The following is a 17,822-nucleotide window of genomic DNA, read 5'->3' as shown; positions in this document are numbered from 1 at the left end:
TTCAGGGGGTCTCGTGGAAGCAGACACTTGCCCCTGAGAGCTCCCAGAGCTCCCAGTGTTGTCGGTGGGCACCTCGGCAATGCTCCCATGGACCCCAGCCCCTCTGCCTCGTCCACCTGGGCAGCGTGAGGCCGGTCCACCTGCACACTGGCTGACGCCAGTCACCGAGCAGCCTCCAGTCACACGGAAGGTTGACCGCTGTTCTGGGCTGCCGTGAAGTCCCACCCCACACAGACAAAGCCCAGCCCCTCGCCAACCTCATCGCAGCTCCATCCATCCACAGGCTGAGCAGGTTCTGGTGTCAGGCCCCCAGGTGATGTGCAAGTCCTTCCCTTTGGAAGCCAGGTCAGACCTGCAGATCCCTCCCCAAACCAGCCTTTTCCGGACACATCCTAGAAGCCAGGCGGTGTCTAGGACACTGCACTTGAAACAGGCCAGCCCGGGGGGACAGGCTGCCTGGGACAGGATGGAGAGCTCCCTCTTCCCCTCCCGCACACTTCCAGGAGGATGAGGAGTCGTGAAGCCAGCCCCTCTGGCCTCTGGCCTCTGGGCCTCAGCTCCACGAGCCCATCTTAAGTTTCTTACGAAAGTGATTATTCTTTCACTCCTCACTTTGAAGTCTGAAATGAGAATTCACTTCTTTGGAGTTTGTATCAGCACATTTTTAAAAGGTGGTGGAGTCGGGAGCAGTGGCATGCGCCTGTAGTCCCAGCGACTCCAGAGACTGATTCGGGAGAATCTCTCTGGGCCCAGGAGTTCCCGATGGCACCAGAGTGATACCCAGTCTCACAGAAGAGTCAGTGGGAGCCTACAGCATTTCCAGGAGTTTCCACCAGCACACAGAGGAGGAATCCATTCCTGCAGCAGGGAGGGCTAGACCTTTCAAAAACCATCCGCCCACGACCACACTCCTCAGCAGGCACCAGGTAAGACCTCAGAGACTCGCAGCCCGGCCCCAGGGCCAAGGGCATTTTAAAGTTTGATTGACATTTGACTGGGGGGTCTGGCTAAGTTGCTGTGGTCTCTCTTCTTGCTGTTGGGCTGGCGTGAACTTGTGCTCCTCCTGCCTCCGCCAGAGGAAGGCCGCAGCAGAGGTACCTGCAGGTTCTGACTCCTCAGGGAGACAGTGGACAGGAGCAACTGCCCGCAGCCCTGTGAGCACACCCTGTGGAGCTGCAGAAGGTGCTGCCGGCACACAGAGCCCTTCTGGGACCTGCACCCGACAGGAGCCACCCTGGCCCCACCCTGGGTCATCCACTGGGGAAGAGAGGAGATCCTGAAGGTGGCAGCATGTTCCAGAACCACCTGCACCTCAGGCTTCCTACCTGAAACGGGGAGCAGGGGAGCAGGGCTGGGAGCTGCCCTGCCTGGGGGAGCAGGCACCCGGCTGATCTGTCCCTCCAGGGCCGCCTCAGTCTGCCTGGCAGCTACAAGCTCACCCAGAGGAGGTGTGTCCTGTGTTTCCTGGACACAGACGGCATTTCGGGGGGTCAGGGAGAAACAGCTGGTGACACCCTCCTAGCCACCTCTCTGGATGAGTTGGCACCAAGCAACCACCACCCGTGGAGGGGCATCGCCCCTGCTTCCTGGCATTTGGCAGCAAAGACAAACAGAGCCCAACCTCAAAGTCCAGCTCTGAGACCCGTGAGTCACCACTTATCAAGGCGGCCAGGGAGCTTAGGGGCCTCGCCCTGTTCACTTCCCGCCCAGCCCAGACGTCTCAAGCTGCCTTGGCAGAGTGGTCAGGAGAGAAAAAGTGCCCTTCCTTGAGCACACTGTGCCCACACTGTTTCCAGGCAGCAGGAAACTGGGCTATTTTCTGTTTCTCGAGTGTTCTGGCCTTCTGTCAACCAAGATTAGAAAAAATAGTCCAGCTGGGTCTACATTTATGAAGGTCACTTTAGAGTAACATGGGAACAGCTGCCAGGCGCTCTCCTGTGGAGCCGAGGGCCATGTGCCACCAGTTCCGCTGTTTGCTTTCTCTGGGAAACAGAACGTCTTGTCAGAGAAGATAAGGGAGGCCCGGTCGGCTGAGGCACACTGGCCGGCACCTCCTGCTGCATCCCACGACACCCTCTCTGCTCACTTCTTAAGTTCTTCTCTGCCCTCCACACACAGAGGCCCCTCAAACCAGTGCTGTCTGCTCACACACAGGCAGGTCTCGAGTGCCCCCAAAGTCAGGGAGTTATTTTTAGTTTGGGCCACACTGAGTTATAAGCGCCTTTTCTTTAGGAATTTGAAATTCCAAGCAGATGCTCCACAGGCAGTGGTAGCGGACCCTCATAACAAGACCCTGCATCACCACACTCTGGCCCAGCCCCCTGGTCGCTCCACATTCCTTTCTTTCAAAACTGCAGAGAAAAGTGGATGAATGACGGCATTCACCAATTAGGTGACAATACCCCATGAACACAGAACAGAATGGCCCAGAGAGCAGAGCCATCGTCACACTAAACAGTCCACAACCACAGTCGTGCTGGACGCCTGCCCTCCATCCACCTTCCCCTGTTCTTCACACGGAGCAGGGGACCCAGAAATCCTGCACACGCGTGACCACAGAAGTCCCTGGTAGGTGTGCTGGCAGGGAGCCCAGGCCACATGGAGGAAAACCGGAAGAGCCTGGTGCAGTGGTAGCACCCGCCTCCTCAGGGCACCAGGGAATGAGGACTTGGACAAGCAGGTTGGAACGGCTCCCTGTGGAAGAGGACGGGCCGACAGAGCGCACAGCGAGGCTCAGCACACAAGGAAGCCACTCACAGCCTCTTCTCACTCCTCCTGTCCCTTCCCAGGCTGACACAATTCCCTGCCACCTCTGGACACAGGAAACAGCCATTCCCCCGGCCCCGCTCAGGGCATCTGGCTTCCAGGCTGAGCCCAGGCTGAGCTCTTCTCCACACACCCCAGTCCTGCCCAGAAGCACCAGGCCCAGGGCCAAGGGAGCCCAGGACCACAGGCAGAGGGCAAGGCTGCAGGCCGGGGGAGGGGCAGGCTGCTCATGGCCACGCCAGCACACAGCCCAGAGCTCCGACCCCAGCAGGCAGAGACACTGCTGTGGGAGGAAGGAACCTGTGGTTTAAAAATAAACAATCACAAAGCCAGCAGCTCTGCTCTTGCCTGCTCTGCTCTCAAGCTCTGCGTGGGCTCACTGGTGAATGGAAAGCATGTGTGGACACAGGGAGGACAAAACAAAGGGCCACAGAACAGGCACTGTCCTCCCAGCCAGGTGCCTCGGGAGGCTGAAAGCTGACTCTCCAGGAACATCTTCATGCAGGCTGCTCTGTCTCTGCAAAAGAAATCTGTGTTTCTCTAGGGAAAGGGGTAGGATCTTCATATGCCTGTCCCTTCAACTCGGAGGCCACCTGATTAGGATCACAGACCAGCTCCATGAAATGCAGGATGGCCCTTTATATCCAGGGAGAATCTGGACAAGAGGAAGTCCTGAAGTCCCAGAGAAAGGTGGCGGTGGGGTGTCAGGGGAGCAGAGGAACCCCAGGATGTGAGTGCACGAAGAGAGGACAGTCCTGCCTGGCACAGCAGTGCGGCCTTGGCAAGCTGCACCAGGTCATGAAAAAGGGGTGACCAGGGGCTGGGGTTGTGGCTCAGCATAGAGCATTGGCCTAACATGTGCAAGGCCACTGGGTTCGATCCTCAGCACGACATAAAAATAAATAAATTAAATAAAGTTTAAACTGGGGGGGGGGGTCATGCCACAGCCCCCACTGTCCAGCCCTGACTCATCAGTTCAGTCTCACAGACCTTAACCATCAGAGAGGCTGCAAAACAGCAGGCGTAGGCCAGGAAGGTGAAGCAATTAGGGGTCCTCTGAGGCCAGAAGGTGGGGTGGGTGGGGAACAGTACCCCAGGGTGCTGCTCACAGCCTTTCTGAAGGCAGCACTCTGTAGGGTGGCTCAAGGCACTGAGGATAAACGCAGATGGGGCTCCTGGTCCCTCAGGAGCTCCTCCACTGTGCAAAGAAGAGCCCCTGGCTCAGGCCAGGGCTTCCACACAGGAGCAATGGTCCCAGTCTTGGTGGCATCTGCCTCAGTTCTCCCCTTCAGGGCTGTCGGATGCGACAGAGCAGAGGTGGGCTCTCCAGCCGCCTGTCCTGGAGCTTCAACCTGAGGCCAGGTCTTCACAGCTAAAGAGGCCACAGGGACGTGGCTGGCCGGGTTTAAGGCTGCCGTGTAATCTTCAACTGTGTCATTATTTGGAACATGAGGTTGGCGTGACCATGACCAACCAAGGTCCGGACAGCAGAGAAAAACACACAGCAGTGGCTACCTTTTGCGGGTGGATGTGCTCCGCCATGTCTGGAGAGGCATCCCAAGAATCCTGCAGCACCCGAGCAGGTGCTGAGGGTCAGCCCTGGGGGAGGGAGGCAGAAGCCTACTGCCAGAGCTGTTTCCAATTATGGGGAATATGGTGGCTGCATCTGAGCCCTGGAGAGCTTGGAACAATCCTGAGGAAGTCCGGGCCCTTCTATTGTCCCACATAAAGATTGTCCCAACATCAGTCACACCACCCCAAGCTGGAGGAAAGGGAAATGTCCCCACAGCACCCAGTATTTCCAGGTGAGCTCTAGTCCTGCTGATCCCACTGTGCTTGCCCACGACCACACTGGGGCCCTGGGCAGCCGTCCAGCACAGCTGGCCACTTTCCCTCCGCCTGGGCTTGGTCTCTGGCTCTCTGCTCCCCTCAGCCACTTCCTCCTTCTGGGTTGTGGTTGGATATGATGGTCTGACAATTACAAGGGAAAAGAGGTCTGTGCAGGACAGCCCTGGCTTATCCTGTGAGGGTGGCCTTCCTGGGACTCAGTAGGATGGGCCCGGGTCAGGTGGTCCTGGATCTCCCTGACCTGCCACTGACAGCCACCAGCATGTGGAGACTGGCAGCTGGGCAAGCATGAAGTGAGACAGCCATCAACCCCGTCCAGTAAGAGGCAACCCCAGCGAGGAGGCCTGGGACAGAGACCGAATGTGAGGGACTGGAACCTACTAGCCCTCAGGACTCTGCCGTGGTGAACAGGAGCCTCCTAACTGTGAAGGAGGCCAACTGGTCATGATGTGAGACCAGAAAAGGCCGGGGGACAAGGGAGCTGCGGCTAGTGGCCAGCCCGTGCCCTGGGAGACCCCTGCCACTTCAGGCTGCGGTTTTTGTGTGCCTGGGCTTGGATGGCTGGAGCAGTCCTGGAGAGCAGGTGGGCCCAGAGTGGGAAGAAGGAGCGGGGGTCCCCAGGGAGCTCAGAGGGGGGCGGGGCTGGGCTCCGACCCCTCTCGGCAGGACTTGTGACTGCGCACTCGCCTCCAACACGAACGGACGCGGACGCGACTGTTGTAATCCACTAGTGTAGTAATTCCGGCCTCAAGGCCGCCTGCAAACATGGGCTTTACCGCAAATCTCCTTAACAAGATCCCCGGGAGGGAGGCGCCCTGAGGGAAGGACTTGGGTCCGCCCTCGCCCCCTGTCGCCTTCCCTGCTCCTTCCGCGTGTCAGGGAAGGAAAATGTCCCTGGGATCTCAGCGCGCTGACGGAAGATTCGCGTGGAAGGCGGAACGGCGCGGTGGCTGGAGAGGCCAGGGGCACCGCGAAGGCCCGCCGCGCAGGCCCGCGTCCACGCGGCACGGGGCCCTGCTGGCAGCACGCGCGGCGCGGGCGACGGAGGCGCGGACGGCGGGGGTGCCCACGCCCGCAGCCGAGCGCGCGGGCCAGCGGGCGTCCTCACGGGCCTCGCGGGGCGGACCGCGTGGCGGGGCCGCGGGGAGGAGGTCCCGAGGCCGCCGGAGCAGGAAACTGAGGCCGGGGCGCGAGACCCGCATCGCGGGTGAGGACAGGGACGCGCACGGCCAGCCACCGCGCTCGCGGCCCTGGGCCCGGGGGACGCGCGCAGGCGGCCGGCGACTCCCGCACCTCGTCGCGCCCGGGCCCCGCTCTCCGTGGGCTCCGCCCCGCCCCCCCAGGCGCCCCTGCCCACTACCCCTCCCCCACTCACCGAGGCGCCCCGGGAGCTGCCGGCCGCGGGGGACGGGCGCGGGGGCGGCGGGCAGGGTGCGCAGCAGCAGCAGCAGCAGCAGCAGCGGGAGCGGCGGCCCCATCCCCGCAGCCAGTCGGGCGCTTAGTCCATGGCAGCGCGGAAGCGGGACCGAGCGAGGCGGCGACCGAGCCAGGCGGCGCCCGCTCCTCTCTCCGCGCTCCTGCGGCGGCGCGGGCCGCGCTTCAGCACCGGACAGCGCCGCCGGCCCCGCCCCGGCCCCGCCCACGCCCGCCGGCCCCGCCCACGCCGGCCAGGACACGCCCCCGACCCCCGAGCTCGGTGGGCGCCTGCTGACGGTCTGGGGCCCCGCCAGGCGCTCTGGCTGTCCCCCGCCCCGGCGCCTGGAGCCCCCGGAGGCTGGACCAGGCCGTCGCCTCCTCCCCGCCTGCAGCGTCGGGCCCGCACCCTCTGCCAGGCCCTTGCCCCCCAATCCCGGCTTGTTCTGCCTACCCGGCCAGTCCCTGCGGACTCTCACTCACCGCCCCGGTGCTCCCTCATCGTACCCCAACCCAACTTCTACCAGGCACCCTGCCCTGTGGCCTCTGTTCCCACCTGCGGCGATCCCCGCCCCTCGCCGGCCTGTGGTGTCGGGGGTCACTCTACCCAGTTCACAGATGCGGTGGCGCAGGGGGTGGGGTTGAGAAACTGATGTCCTACTTTTAATTTAGTTTGGTTTAAGTTTTACTGGCGAAGTTAACTGTGGCTGCGTCCAGGGTCTGCAAGCTTAGACCCAATGAGGGCCTCACCTAAAGGCAGACCGTGACCACGGAACTGCACTCACACAGAGGAAAACGGCGCGAAGGTTCTGGGATGCAGGTGGGGCTCCAGGATGGGATCCTCAAGAGCGTGCCCAGGGTGGCCATGGTGAGTGCCCTGAGCCCCCCTGTCCTCCACAGCCCTGCCCACCACTGGGACCTGGTACACCTCCTTCTCGGGAGATATCTACCTTCGAAAAGACCCAAGACAGGTGGGTCTCAGGGGGTGGCGCTTCGGGCATCCTAAGAGGGCCGGGGGAGTGTTAGGGTGAGGGACCATGCGTGTGCACACATGGGCAGGATGGGGGGCACCGACCTCACATTCTACCCCAGGGCCATCCCCTTCCCCACCCAGTCCCTGAGTCCCTGAGGGGCACCCTCAACTTCCCGGTCTGGCTGCTGAATACTGCCAGATTCTCCTCCCTGTAGGCTCTTGCCGGCGTCCAGGGACAGCAGGGAGTGACATCTCAGCCCTTCCCAGGGACAGCCTAGATCTGGAGGGGCCTGCTGACCCTGGGGTCACCTCCTTGATGGCCACACCCTCCCTTCTCAAACAGCCCTCATCTCCCTGCTCCAAGTCTTTGGTTCCTCCTCCTCTGTCTCCCTCAGACCCTGTGCCCAGTGTGGGGGCCGCCTTCACACCCAGGCCTCAGGGCCACCTCCCCAGAGCGAGCCCCTGCCCCAGACACAGTGCTGAGTCCTGCCCTGTGGCTGCACTGGTGATCACCATGGTGCACCGACCTCACTGACTGGGAGGCTCGGTCAGCGTGGCTTGGGCTAGAGGCTTCCCCTCCTACTGTCTTCAGTAGCTGGGCTGCGTCAGCACAGTTCTGTCACCCCATGGCCAGTGAGACCCCTGGAGAAGACCATCAGTGAGGCGACTCGGCCACAGACTGAGAAAGGCTGGATGGTCTCACCTCAGCTGGGCTAGAGTACACAGCCCCTGTGGGCAGAGGCCTCACCCCAAAAATGGGCTCAGGGCTTCAAGAGGCCCATGGGGACAGTGTCGGGGAGGCTGGGTAGAGAGGCCCCATCAGATGCCTGGGGTGGGCGGATAGGTCCCTGAGGTCCTGAGAGCCATCTCATAAAGTGGGTGGCAGGCACAGTAGGAAAAGAGATCCGCAGGTGGGAGCAGAAGATGAGGTGCTGCACGGCATGATGCAGAGGAGCCTGTGGAGAGGACAGATGCATTTTATGGCTGAAGAACCCTCCATCAGCTGCCTCTGGGGCAGAGGAAGGGGCCAAGCCCTCCACAGAAGCACAGCTTCCACAGGACCAACGCCCCTCAGCACCTGTGGGAACTCAGCAGGTCTCCTCTGTTGGCATTTACAGGGGTCACTCCAGCCTACCTCCTGGAGGACTGTTCATGGGGCCAGGGTGCCTCTGGTGCCGGAGCCCCAGCCCTGTCTCTTATTTGCAAGGTCCAGGCTCCTATCGTTTGCCCCGTCATCGTTTGACTGCCTAGTAGTTCCCTGCACACGGTCCTGTCTCATGCGAGGGGCCCTGAATTTCAGCACTCCAACTATTCAAGAAAGTATTGGAGGAAAAACACCCCAAGAAACAGGAAAGGGAAAAGCCAGAGGCACAGGAGGGATCACAAAAATGATCCGTGTCAAAAGCACAGGAGGAAACAGAAGTGAGAAGCAGGTCACCTGTACTGCCCACCCTGCCTCTTCACGGCACCCGGCCCTGCTCAGGTGTGCATCCACACAGGGGTACGAACGTGCGCGACTGCTGTTCACAGGTGTATTTACAGGTGTGTGTCTCTGATGTGTGCAGCATCGAACCCGTCCTTGTTCCTGGAGCCTTTGAGACCAGGAGGCCTCTAGCGTGCGTGCTTGGGCTTTGTGCCTCCTGCTTCTAAGATGATCTAACCCTTCTTGGCACCCATGCAGACACCCAGGTCGTGTCCCACAGCATGCCAGCTCTCCAACACACCCCCATCTTGGTCCCCGGCCGAGGAGTCCCATGCTGGGGTCCTGTCTCTGTCCTGCTGAACTCTTGGCCAGTCTGAGGGTTTTCCTGCACTCAGTAGTGCCCTGGGTTACATCAGAGTCTGCCAGAACAACTAGGATGTTTCCTGAAGACCAGGAGGTATTCAAGATGGGGCTCAGAGCCTCTGCCTTCCATCTAACAAAATACAAAAATAGTGCCCTGCAGAGGACTGCGGAGACGGAGTGGAAGCCCTGGTGCCGAGGAGACTCAGTCCACACCACCGAATCCCAGCTGCACGTCGGGTCCTGCCTCACCAGACAGCTCCGCTGAAGGGCGACTTCTCCAGGTGGAAGACCAGGGCCTGTCCTCAGCTGGAAATGCTCATGGCAACAGCTTGGCAAGCTGGGCAGCTCTGGACAAGGAGTGTCCACATGCTGTTTGTAAGCAAAGATGGACATGTGCTAATGAATGTGCTGTTACTCATTTCAGATGGACATTTTGGCCCTCACTAAATGACAAAATAGTTCTGGTCCAGTGTGATGAAGTTTGGACTAAGATTTAACAGTTAAAACTATGAGTCACCTGGTGGGGAGTGGGCATCAGCCTCTAGAGGGGCAGGAGCCAGCCATTCTGACCCTGCCAGAGAACTGCTGCTGAGCTCAAGAGCTGCCAGGAAGGCCCCGCCACCCTGAGGTCCTGTCCCGTGGTGGACTTTGCCTCCCCTCCCTACTGTGTAGACGACCCTGCTCAGAGTAGCACTGCCTCCAGAGAGGGATCCCAAGGTGGGGAGGAGGAGGGTGCACCCCCCAATGCTGCGCCTAGATCCCAAAGCTCTGACAATTGGGCTTGCTGTGTCCCACTCAGAACTCCGAGTTAGTAGCCTTTTGCCCGTCAGCAGACAGTGAGAAGCAGAGTCAGGAATCTGGATTGTCCATCTTGAGTGGTAGTGGTGATGGTGGCAGTAACGGACATGATGGAAATAAATGGTGGTGGAGGTAGAGACTGGTGGAGGTGGAAGTGGCCTAGAGGTAGTGATGGTGGAGGGAGGATGAGGTAGAAATGGTTTGGTAGAGGTGGTAGTAGGGGTACAAGTGCTGTTGGTGATGGCAGTAGTGAAGGTGTAAGTGTTGGTGTTATTGGTAGAATAGGTATTGGTGGTGGAGTTCCTAGTGCTGTTGGTATTGGTGGTGGTGGTGGATGCCACAGTCTGGCTGGGCACAATTCACCAGCCACTTATCAAGCAGAAACGAACTTTATTTTTAGAACACACACACGTGGCACCACACAACTCCTCAGGAATTCCCTCAGAACCCAACTGCCACCACCGGCTTCCCACAAGCCTCTCAACCCCCCACTCCTCCTGCTCTTGAGGCCGATTGGCTGGGTCGCATGGGCGGAGCCAAAAGAGTCCCCCAATGAGCAGCTCCGTGGTCTGAAAGGGCGGGGAAACAGCCCAATGAGCATCACCGCAGAGGAGCCAATCAGCTGGCAGCTGGAAGTTTGCTGGGGCCACGGTGAGCCAATCAGCTGGAAGTTTGCTGGGGTCACTTCTGCTGTGGCTCTCAACAGGTGGAGGTGAAATGTTTGTGGTGGTGCAGGTGTTGGTGATGGAGGTGGAATGTTGTTGTTGTTGGTGGTGGTGGTGGTGGTGCAGCTATTGGTGGTGAAGGTGTTGGTGAAGGAGGTGGAATGGTGGTGGTGGTGGTGCAGGTGGTGGTGGTGGAGGTGGTGCAGGTATTGGTGATGAAGATGAAATGTTGGTGGTGGTGCAGGTGTTGGTCATGGAGGTGTAATGGTGGAGGTGGAATGGTGGAGGTGGAATGGTGGAGGTGGAATGGTGGTGGTGGTGGTGGTGCAGGTGGTGGTGGTGGTGGTGCAGGTGGTGGTGGTGGTGCAGGTGGTGGTGGTGGAGGTGGTGCAGGTATTGGTGATGAAGATGAAATGTTGTTGGTGGTGGTGCAGGTGTTGGTCATGGAGGTGTAATGGTGGAGGTGTAATGGTGGAGGTGTAATGGTGGAGGTGGAATGGTGGAGGTGGAATGGTGGAGGTGGAATGGTGGTGGTGGTGGTGGTGGTGCAGGTGGTGGTGGTGGTGGTGCAGGTGGTGGTGGTGCAGGTGGTGGTGGTGGTGCAGGTGGTGATGGTGGAGGTGGTGCAGGTATTGGTGATGAAGATGAAATGTTGTTGTTGGTGGTGCAGGTGTTGGTCATGGAGGTGGAATGGTGGAGGTGGAATGGTGGAGGTGGAATGGTGGAGGTGGAATGGTGGTGGTGGTGGTGGTGCAGGTGGTGGTGGTGGTGGTGCAGGTGGTGGTGGTGGTGCAGGTGGTGGTGGTGGAGGTGGTGCAGGTATTGGTGATGAAGATGAAATGTTGTTGTTGGTGGTGCAGGTGTTGGTCATGGAGGTGTAATGGTGGAGGTGTAATGGTGGAGGTGGAATGGTGGAGGTGGAATGGTGGAGGTGGAATGGTGGTGGTGGTGGTGGTGCAGGTGGTGGTGGTGGTGGTGCAGGTGGTGATGGTGGAGGTGGTGCAGGTATTGGTGATGAAGATGAAATGTTGTTGGTGGTGGTGCAGGTGTTGGTCATGGAGGTGTAATGGTGGAGGTGTAATGGTGGAGGTGTAATGGTGGAGGTGGAATGGTGGAGGTGGAATGGTGGTGGTGGTGGTGGTGCAGGTGGTGGTGGTGGTGCAGGTGGTGATGGTGGAGGTGGTGCAGGTATTGGTGATGAAGATGAAATGTTGTTGTTGGTGGTGCAGGTGTTGGTCATGGAGGTGGAATGGTGGAGGTGGAATGGTGGTGGTGGTGGTGGTGCAGGTGGTGGTGGTGGTGGTGCAGGTGGTGGTGGTGGAGGTGGAATGTTGGTGGAGTGGTGCAGGTGTTGGTCATGGGTTCCTTGGCCTCCATAAGGTCCTTGGTGCCAGAGGCCTTTCTGTCACCAATGCGGAGAAGGCTGGAGACTGTGCGAGAGGATGGGCCTCCGTGAGTGGTGGTGAGAATCCCTCCCAAGCTTGGAGCACTGTCTGGGTGGCGAGGCAGTGGCTCTGTGCCCCCTGCAGAGGAGGAGCCCAGGCCGGGAGACTTACACCGTCGTCTTCCAGGGTCCTCAGCGGCACGTGTGGAATCTGTCCAAACACCAGTCTCACTCCAGCAGTGTCACACCAAGCGTCTGCCCTCCCCCAATTCGCCCTTCCTTGACTCTGCTAGACACCTCCAGCCTGGCACGCCTGGCATGGCGGGGGCCTGAAATCCTTCCACTCCGGAGGCTGAGCCCAGAGGGGCTGAGCCCACGAGTTCCAGGCCAGCTGAAGCAACACGAGGAGACTGCACCCCGTAGACCAGGAGGACAACTGCAAAAGCTCCTGCTGACGCCCTGCTGGCAGGCCCAGCTCCGCCAGCGCCCAGGCCACACCAAGAGGTTTGGCTCCTCACGTCTGCTGAGGGAAATGTCAAGTGAGAGAAGCCCCAAGGCCACCTGGTAGTGTGACCTGCCTACACCCTCCTTGGCCCCAGGCCACACTCTCCTACAGATTGGTCAGGAATCTGCTGCCAAAAGGTCTTCACATTCTGAATGAGCAAGTGATCAGCCCTCAATCTGACTAAGCTACAGAGTCTGGGAGCCCTCACCACCAGCCAACGACCAGGCCAGCCTGCTGCCTCCTAGACCCCAGGGCAACCTGGGCTAGAGGGAGGATCTGGCCTGCCAAGTACCAAGCTTTCCTCCAGACCTGGGCCACCAGCTTGCTGCCCAGGCTCTGCTCAGCTACGTGCAGCCTGATTGGTGACCGGGGTACCAGCTCCTATCTCTTTGGCCACTTTCAGTTAGTTACTGCTAGTGTTGTGGCAGGGATTTCAGAACAAGACTTTCCACACACAAAGGGGGGGGGGCTTCCTTGTGCTTCCTTCCTGCAGTGAGAGAGGCTGGTGCACAAGTCACCTTCAGCACAAGTGTCAGGAAGGACCCAGCAAGGCAAAGTTGAGCCCAGTGGAGAGACCAGCATCTCTCTGCCCCTGTGGAACAGAGCCTGGACACACCGTAGCAGGCCCTGTGGGCTCAGATGACAGGCACTGCAGGGCCAAGCCAGCAGGGGTTTGCATCTGCCACAGACCCCAGGAACTCACCACTGGTTGGGAGAATCAGGGAACTTTGGGATGGAATAGAGAAAATTCCAAATCCCGTTTGAAGGTCACGCTATTCTCTGTTTTCACTTTAAAACACAGACACCCTCCTCAAGCCATTCTGGCGCCCAGGGGTCTGTCAGTGATCAGCAGTCGGTCGGTCGGTGTGTGCTACACAGCTACTGGGCAGAGGAGGCCTAGAGCCCCCTGAAAGGGCGGAGCGGGGCTGGCTGTGCCTCCTCGACAGGGCCTGGGCGTAAGATGAGCTTCACAGATCCCAGTGGCTCTTCACAGACTCCAGGGTCACAGAAACATTCTCAGGAGACTGGGGTCGTAAAAGGCCACAGTACAAACTTGAAGAGGTGCCCAGAGCCTGAAGATGGAAAAGCTTGAGTTTTTACCCCCCTGGACCCAGGTCCATCAGACACGCATTTGTTCATAATGATTCCCAAAAAAGCATTCTAACATTTAAAGGCTGCTGGGCACCAACTCAGCCTTCCAGGAACTGTGAATCGCAAGGACAGGCAGAGGCAGTGGGGTCCCAAGAGGGCAGGCCGGGGCAGCAGGCTGGGGCCTGTAACACAGCCAGACGCAGCAGCCCCCGGAGGGTGTGCGGGGCAACCTGAAGCCTAACCTGCCCAGGTTGTCAGTTCACAAGGAATCAGCAGACCAGCGGACGTCAATCACAGGCCCACATGGGAGTAAGCCAAATGTAGAAGGAGCACAATGCTACAAGAGGAAAACCAGGGGCTTCAGCCATTCATGCAGGAGGGGAGAAGTGCTACCTGTCAAGAGGGTGTCAGGACACAGGAGTCCAGATGAAGCAAGCCAATCACAGAAATGCATTTTGAGACAGGGAAATTTTAACAGACCGGCGTTAGATATTAAGAAACGTACCCTCTAACACAAGTTTGAAAATAAACGTATCAACTCACAGAATCAAATTTGATAGAATTATTTTAGCTTTATGTTTTTAAGAATTTGTTTCCACTCACGCATCATCATTACACATACTCGTGGGTCCTTCTGCCAGCCTGTGGGACTCCTGGCAGAAGCCGCTCTGTCTCCCCTGGCACCTCCTTTCTGCCTCTGCCCTGGCCCACTCACTCTGGGTCCTGGCTGCTGTCATCGTGGCTGGTTAAGGACCAGTGCTCTGTGCGCAGACCCAGGGGCAGGTGCCATGGGGCAGTCGCCTGGACAGTTCGGGAAGCGGCTCGCCCTCCTCCCTCCGTCCCTCAGCTGTCCTGTTTTCTAAAACACCCTGGTCTATGAGAGAAGGGGAGCCTGGGGCTGCTGCACTCTTCTCTGCACTTCCCTGTAGGTTTAAAAATCAAAGTTGCTTTATACAAAAAGCACTGAAACGGAGGGGACTGTTCCCAGGAACGAAGGGTGATTCTCGGGAGGTCAAGGGCTGATTGAGTCTTAACTCTCAGAAATCCCTCCGCTGCTCGCTGCAGAAACCAGACGACAGCACAAGTGTCTGAGGCCAGCGCCATGCCAGGCCGAGGTGGGCGGAGGTCTGTGGCCTCCAGCATGGCTCCCTGCCCAGCAGAGGGACACCCAGGGGCAGGCAGGTGTGCAGGCCCCATCTGAAGGGCTTTCCTAGACGTTCTTTGACTCAGATCTCAGAGGCCTTGCCCGCCTGGGTAGAGGGAGGCTGGACCTGCAGAGGGTTCTGGTCTACACATTACCAACCCAAACAAAACTAGGAGAGGAAACGAAGGCTCTCTCAATTATGAAACTGTCCCTCTGACCCACACGGAACCCACGTGGAGCAGCCTTCGGGGGCGACAAGCCAAGCTGCCATCCTGTGCGTCAAGGGAGATGAAGACTGGCCACTGGATGTGAGGTCAGAATTTACCCGGGAGCCAGGACCTCAAGGTCGAAGCAGAGGCACAGTGGGGTCGGGTGAGGAGCGCAGACCCCAGCCCGGGGGGTGGTGTGACTCCACCTGTGTGGAGCTCAGCACCCGTGCAGGGCTGTGCTCCGAAGCACGCAGCACCCACACGGGGAAGAGCACCCAGAGACAAGCAGTCACCCTGAGGAGCAGCCACAGGACACCGCAGGCCCGAGGCTGTGGCAAGAGTGCGAGCCTCATGGCTCCACTCACCTGACCCACAGACAGGACACAGGGGTCAGTCACCTGACCAAGGAGAAGGGGGTGGGAGGGGAGCAGGGCCTGGGAGTTCTGAGAGGGTGGGTGGGACGCCTGAGTCCCGTGGCAGAGGAAGGTTTATGGTGGGGCGGCCTCTGGCTCTGGCCTGGGCGGCCAGCACAAACAACTCACCTCATCCCAAGCCAGACAGAGGAAGAGGTAGGGGCTGGGGTCCCAGGCCCTTGCAAAAGCACGTGCCAATGACCTAAGGACCTCCCGCTGGGCCCCACCTTTTGAGGATTCTGCCTCTGCTGAGTGCACACCTGTGATCCCAGTGACTTGGGAGGCTGAGTCAGGAGGATCACAAGTTTGAGGCTAGCCTCTGCAACTTAGTGAGACTCAGTTGCAAAAATAAAAGATTAAAGGGGTTAGGGATGCAGCTTCGTGGTAGAGCACCCTGGGCTCAATCTATAGTAACCCCTCAGAAGACGACTCCACCCCCCCAACAGTTCCTCCCTGGGTCCACTCAAGACTCGAGCCACCGCGGCCTCGGCTGCATGGTGGGATGACATCAGGACGTATCCGCACACAGGGTTGATCAAGCCCCTATCCTGATGGGCTGGACCAGTGGCCTCCTGAGTGTGAGGTCCAGTAGTCAGCCCACAGCAGGCGGGTGGTGTGGTGTTCCTCGGGTTCCTCTGCAGGGGCGGAGGTGAGCTGAGGAGCCGGGTGTGCTGCTGTCCCTTCCACTCCTCCTTGAGTGTGCTGCTGTGCCAGACTTACGCCTGGTGGGCCCAGGGGAGTGTCGGAGGCCTCTACAGTGACCCTGGTCTCCACAGTCCCTGGAACCCAGATGGTGCTTCACACACTCATGGAGACCAGAATGTCAACGTCAGCTCAGACCCTGGCTCAAGTCTCAAGACTTGGTGCCACCTCTCCCAGTGCCCAGTGATGTGTGGACACGGAGGGGACATGCACTCTTACTTCCCTGGAGGACCAGGCCTTTGGTCACTGACAGCCTCAGGTCTATCTGGGTAAAGGACTATGAACTTTTTGGGGCCACTTTCCTAAGCCCACTGACAATCTGCCCTTGACTTCCTCTAATGACCCCCACTGACCCATCCTTGTTGCCCATCTACTCTGGACACCATGTTCCATGGCTGTCTGTGGGAATTCCCCTGGCTGCCCCTCTGATCAGGCCATTATTATGGCCAGGGCATCCACCTCTGGAGCTCCCTCACCACCACTTGGTCCTGCAATCCATGGCCATCAGAGCCCAGCTCAGTGAGGGTCTCCCGTTGCCAGCCAGGTCTGGGGTCTCAGTGGAGCCCAGCCCAGGGCACACCTGGTCAATGTGGTGATTCGTCTTCAGAGACACGGCTCTCCCCAGGCTCCAGAGAGCTGGCCAGGTGGTGTGTCCTGCAGCTGAGCACCTGGTCACGGATGCGCACTTAGAAGCAGGTTCCCCTCCCACCTCTGTGGCTCACATCTGTGCCTACAGCTTCGCTTGGTTAAATGTTGAAATCAAAGTACTTAGAACATGTGTGAAGTGAAGTCAAGGCTCAGAGGTCTCCTTCTCGCTTAGGACAGAGTTTTTTTTAAAAAAAAACTTTAGTTGTGGATGGACACAATACTTTTATTTATGTACTTATTTACTTATTTATTGACTTTATTTATTTTTATGTGGTGCTAAGGATTGAACCCAGGGCCCCCACGTGTGAGGTGAGCACTCTACCGCTGAGCCACAACCCGGTGCCCCTCACATGTAGGCAGGCGCTCTGCCACTGAGCCACAGCCACTGAGCCACAACCCAGTGCCCCTCACATGTAGGCAGGCGCTCTGCCGCTGAGCCACCACCCAGTGCCCCTCACATGTAGGCAGGCGCTCTGCCGCTGAGCCACCACCCAGTGCCCCTCACATGTAGGCAGGCGCTCTACCACTGACCCACAACCCAGTGCCCCTCACATGTAGGCAGGCGCTCTACCACTGAGCCACAACCCAGTGCCCCTCACATGTAGGCAGGCGCTCTACCACTGACCCACAACCCAGTGCCCCTCACATGTAGGCAGGCGCTCTACCACTGAGCCACAACCCAGTGCCCCTCACATGTAGGCAGGCGCTCTACCACTGAGCCACAACCCAGTGCCCCTCACATGTAGGCAGGCGCTCTACCACTGAGCCACAACCCAGTGCCCCTCACATGTAGGCAGGCGCTCTACCACTGAGCCACAACCCAGTGCCCCTCACATGTAGGCCGGCGCTCTACCACTGACCCACAACCCAGTGCCCCTCACATGTAGGCAGGCGCTCTACCACTGAGCCACAACCCAGTGCCCCTCACATGTAGGCAGGCGCTCTACCACTGAGCCACAACCCAGTGCCCCTCACATGTAGGCAGGCGCTCTGCCGCTGAGCCACAACCCAGTGCCCCTCACATTTAGGCAGGTGCTCTACCGCTGAGCCACAACCCAGTGCCCCTCACATGTAGGCAGGCGCTCTACCACTGAGCCACAACCCAGTGCCCCTCACATGTAGGCAGGCGCTCTACCACTGAGCCACAACCCAGTGCCCCTCACATGTAGGCAGGCGCTCTACCACTGAGCCACAACCCAGTGCCCCTCACATGTAGGCAGGCGCTCTACCACTGAGCCACAACCCAGTGCCCCTCACATGTAGGCCGGCGCTCTACCACTGACCCACAACCCAGTGCCCCTCACATGTAGGCAGGCGCTCTACCACTGAGCCACAACCCAGTGCCCCTCACATGTAGGCAGGCGCTCTACCACTGAGCCACAACCCAGTGCCCCTCACATGTAGGCAGGCGCTCTGCCACTGAGCCACAACCCAGTGCCCCTCACATGTAGGCAGGCGCTCTGCCGCTGAGCCATC

General features: G+C 59.2%; 1 protein-coding gene across 1 annotated transcript in view; it reads right to left on the bottom strand.

Annotated features, from left to right (window-relative positions):
• Ptprn2 (protein tyrosine phosphatase receptor type N2) overlaps nucleotides 1–6,092 on the bottom strand; it is a 794,381-nt gene extending 788,289 nt beyond the window's left edge. The window contains exon 1 of the mRNA XM_077795880.1: nucleotides 5,990–6,092. Coding sequence (XP_077652006.1) covers nucleotides 5,990–6,092 — 103 coding nt within the window. The remainder of the gene's footprint in view (nucleotides 1–5,989) is intronic.
• Nucleotides 6,093–17,822: the final 11,730 nt, after the last annotated feature.

This window comes from Urocitellus parryii, chromosome 3 (assembly GCF_045843805.1).
Source record: "Urocitellus parryii isolate mUroPar1 chromosome 3, mUroPar1.hap1, whole genome shotgun sequence".
NCBI classification, from domain to species: Eukaryota; Metazoa; Chordata; class Mammalia; order Rodentia; family Sciuridae; genus Urocitellus; species Urocitellus parryii.
The sequence above is the reverse complement of the archived record's forward strand: the minus strand, read 5'-3'. Positions and strand labels throughout refer to the sequence as shown.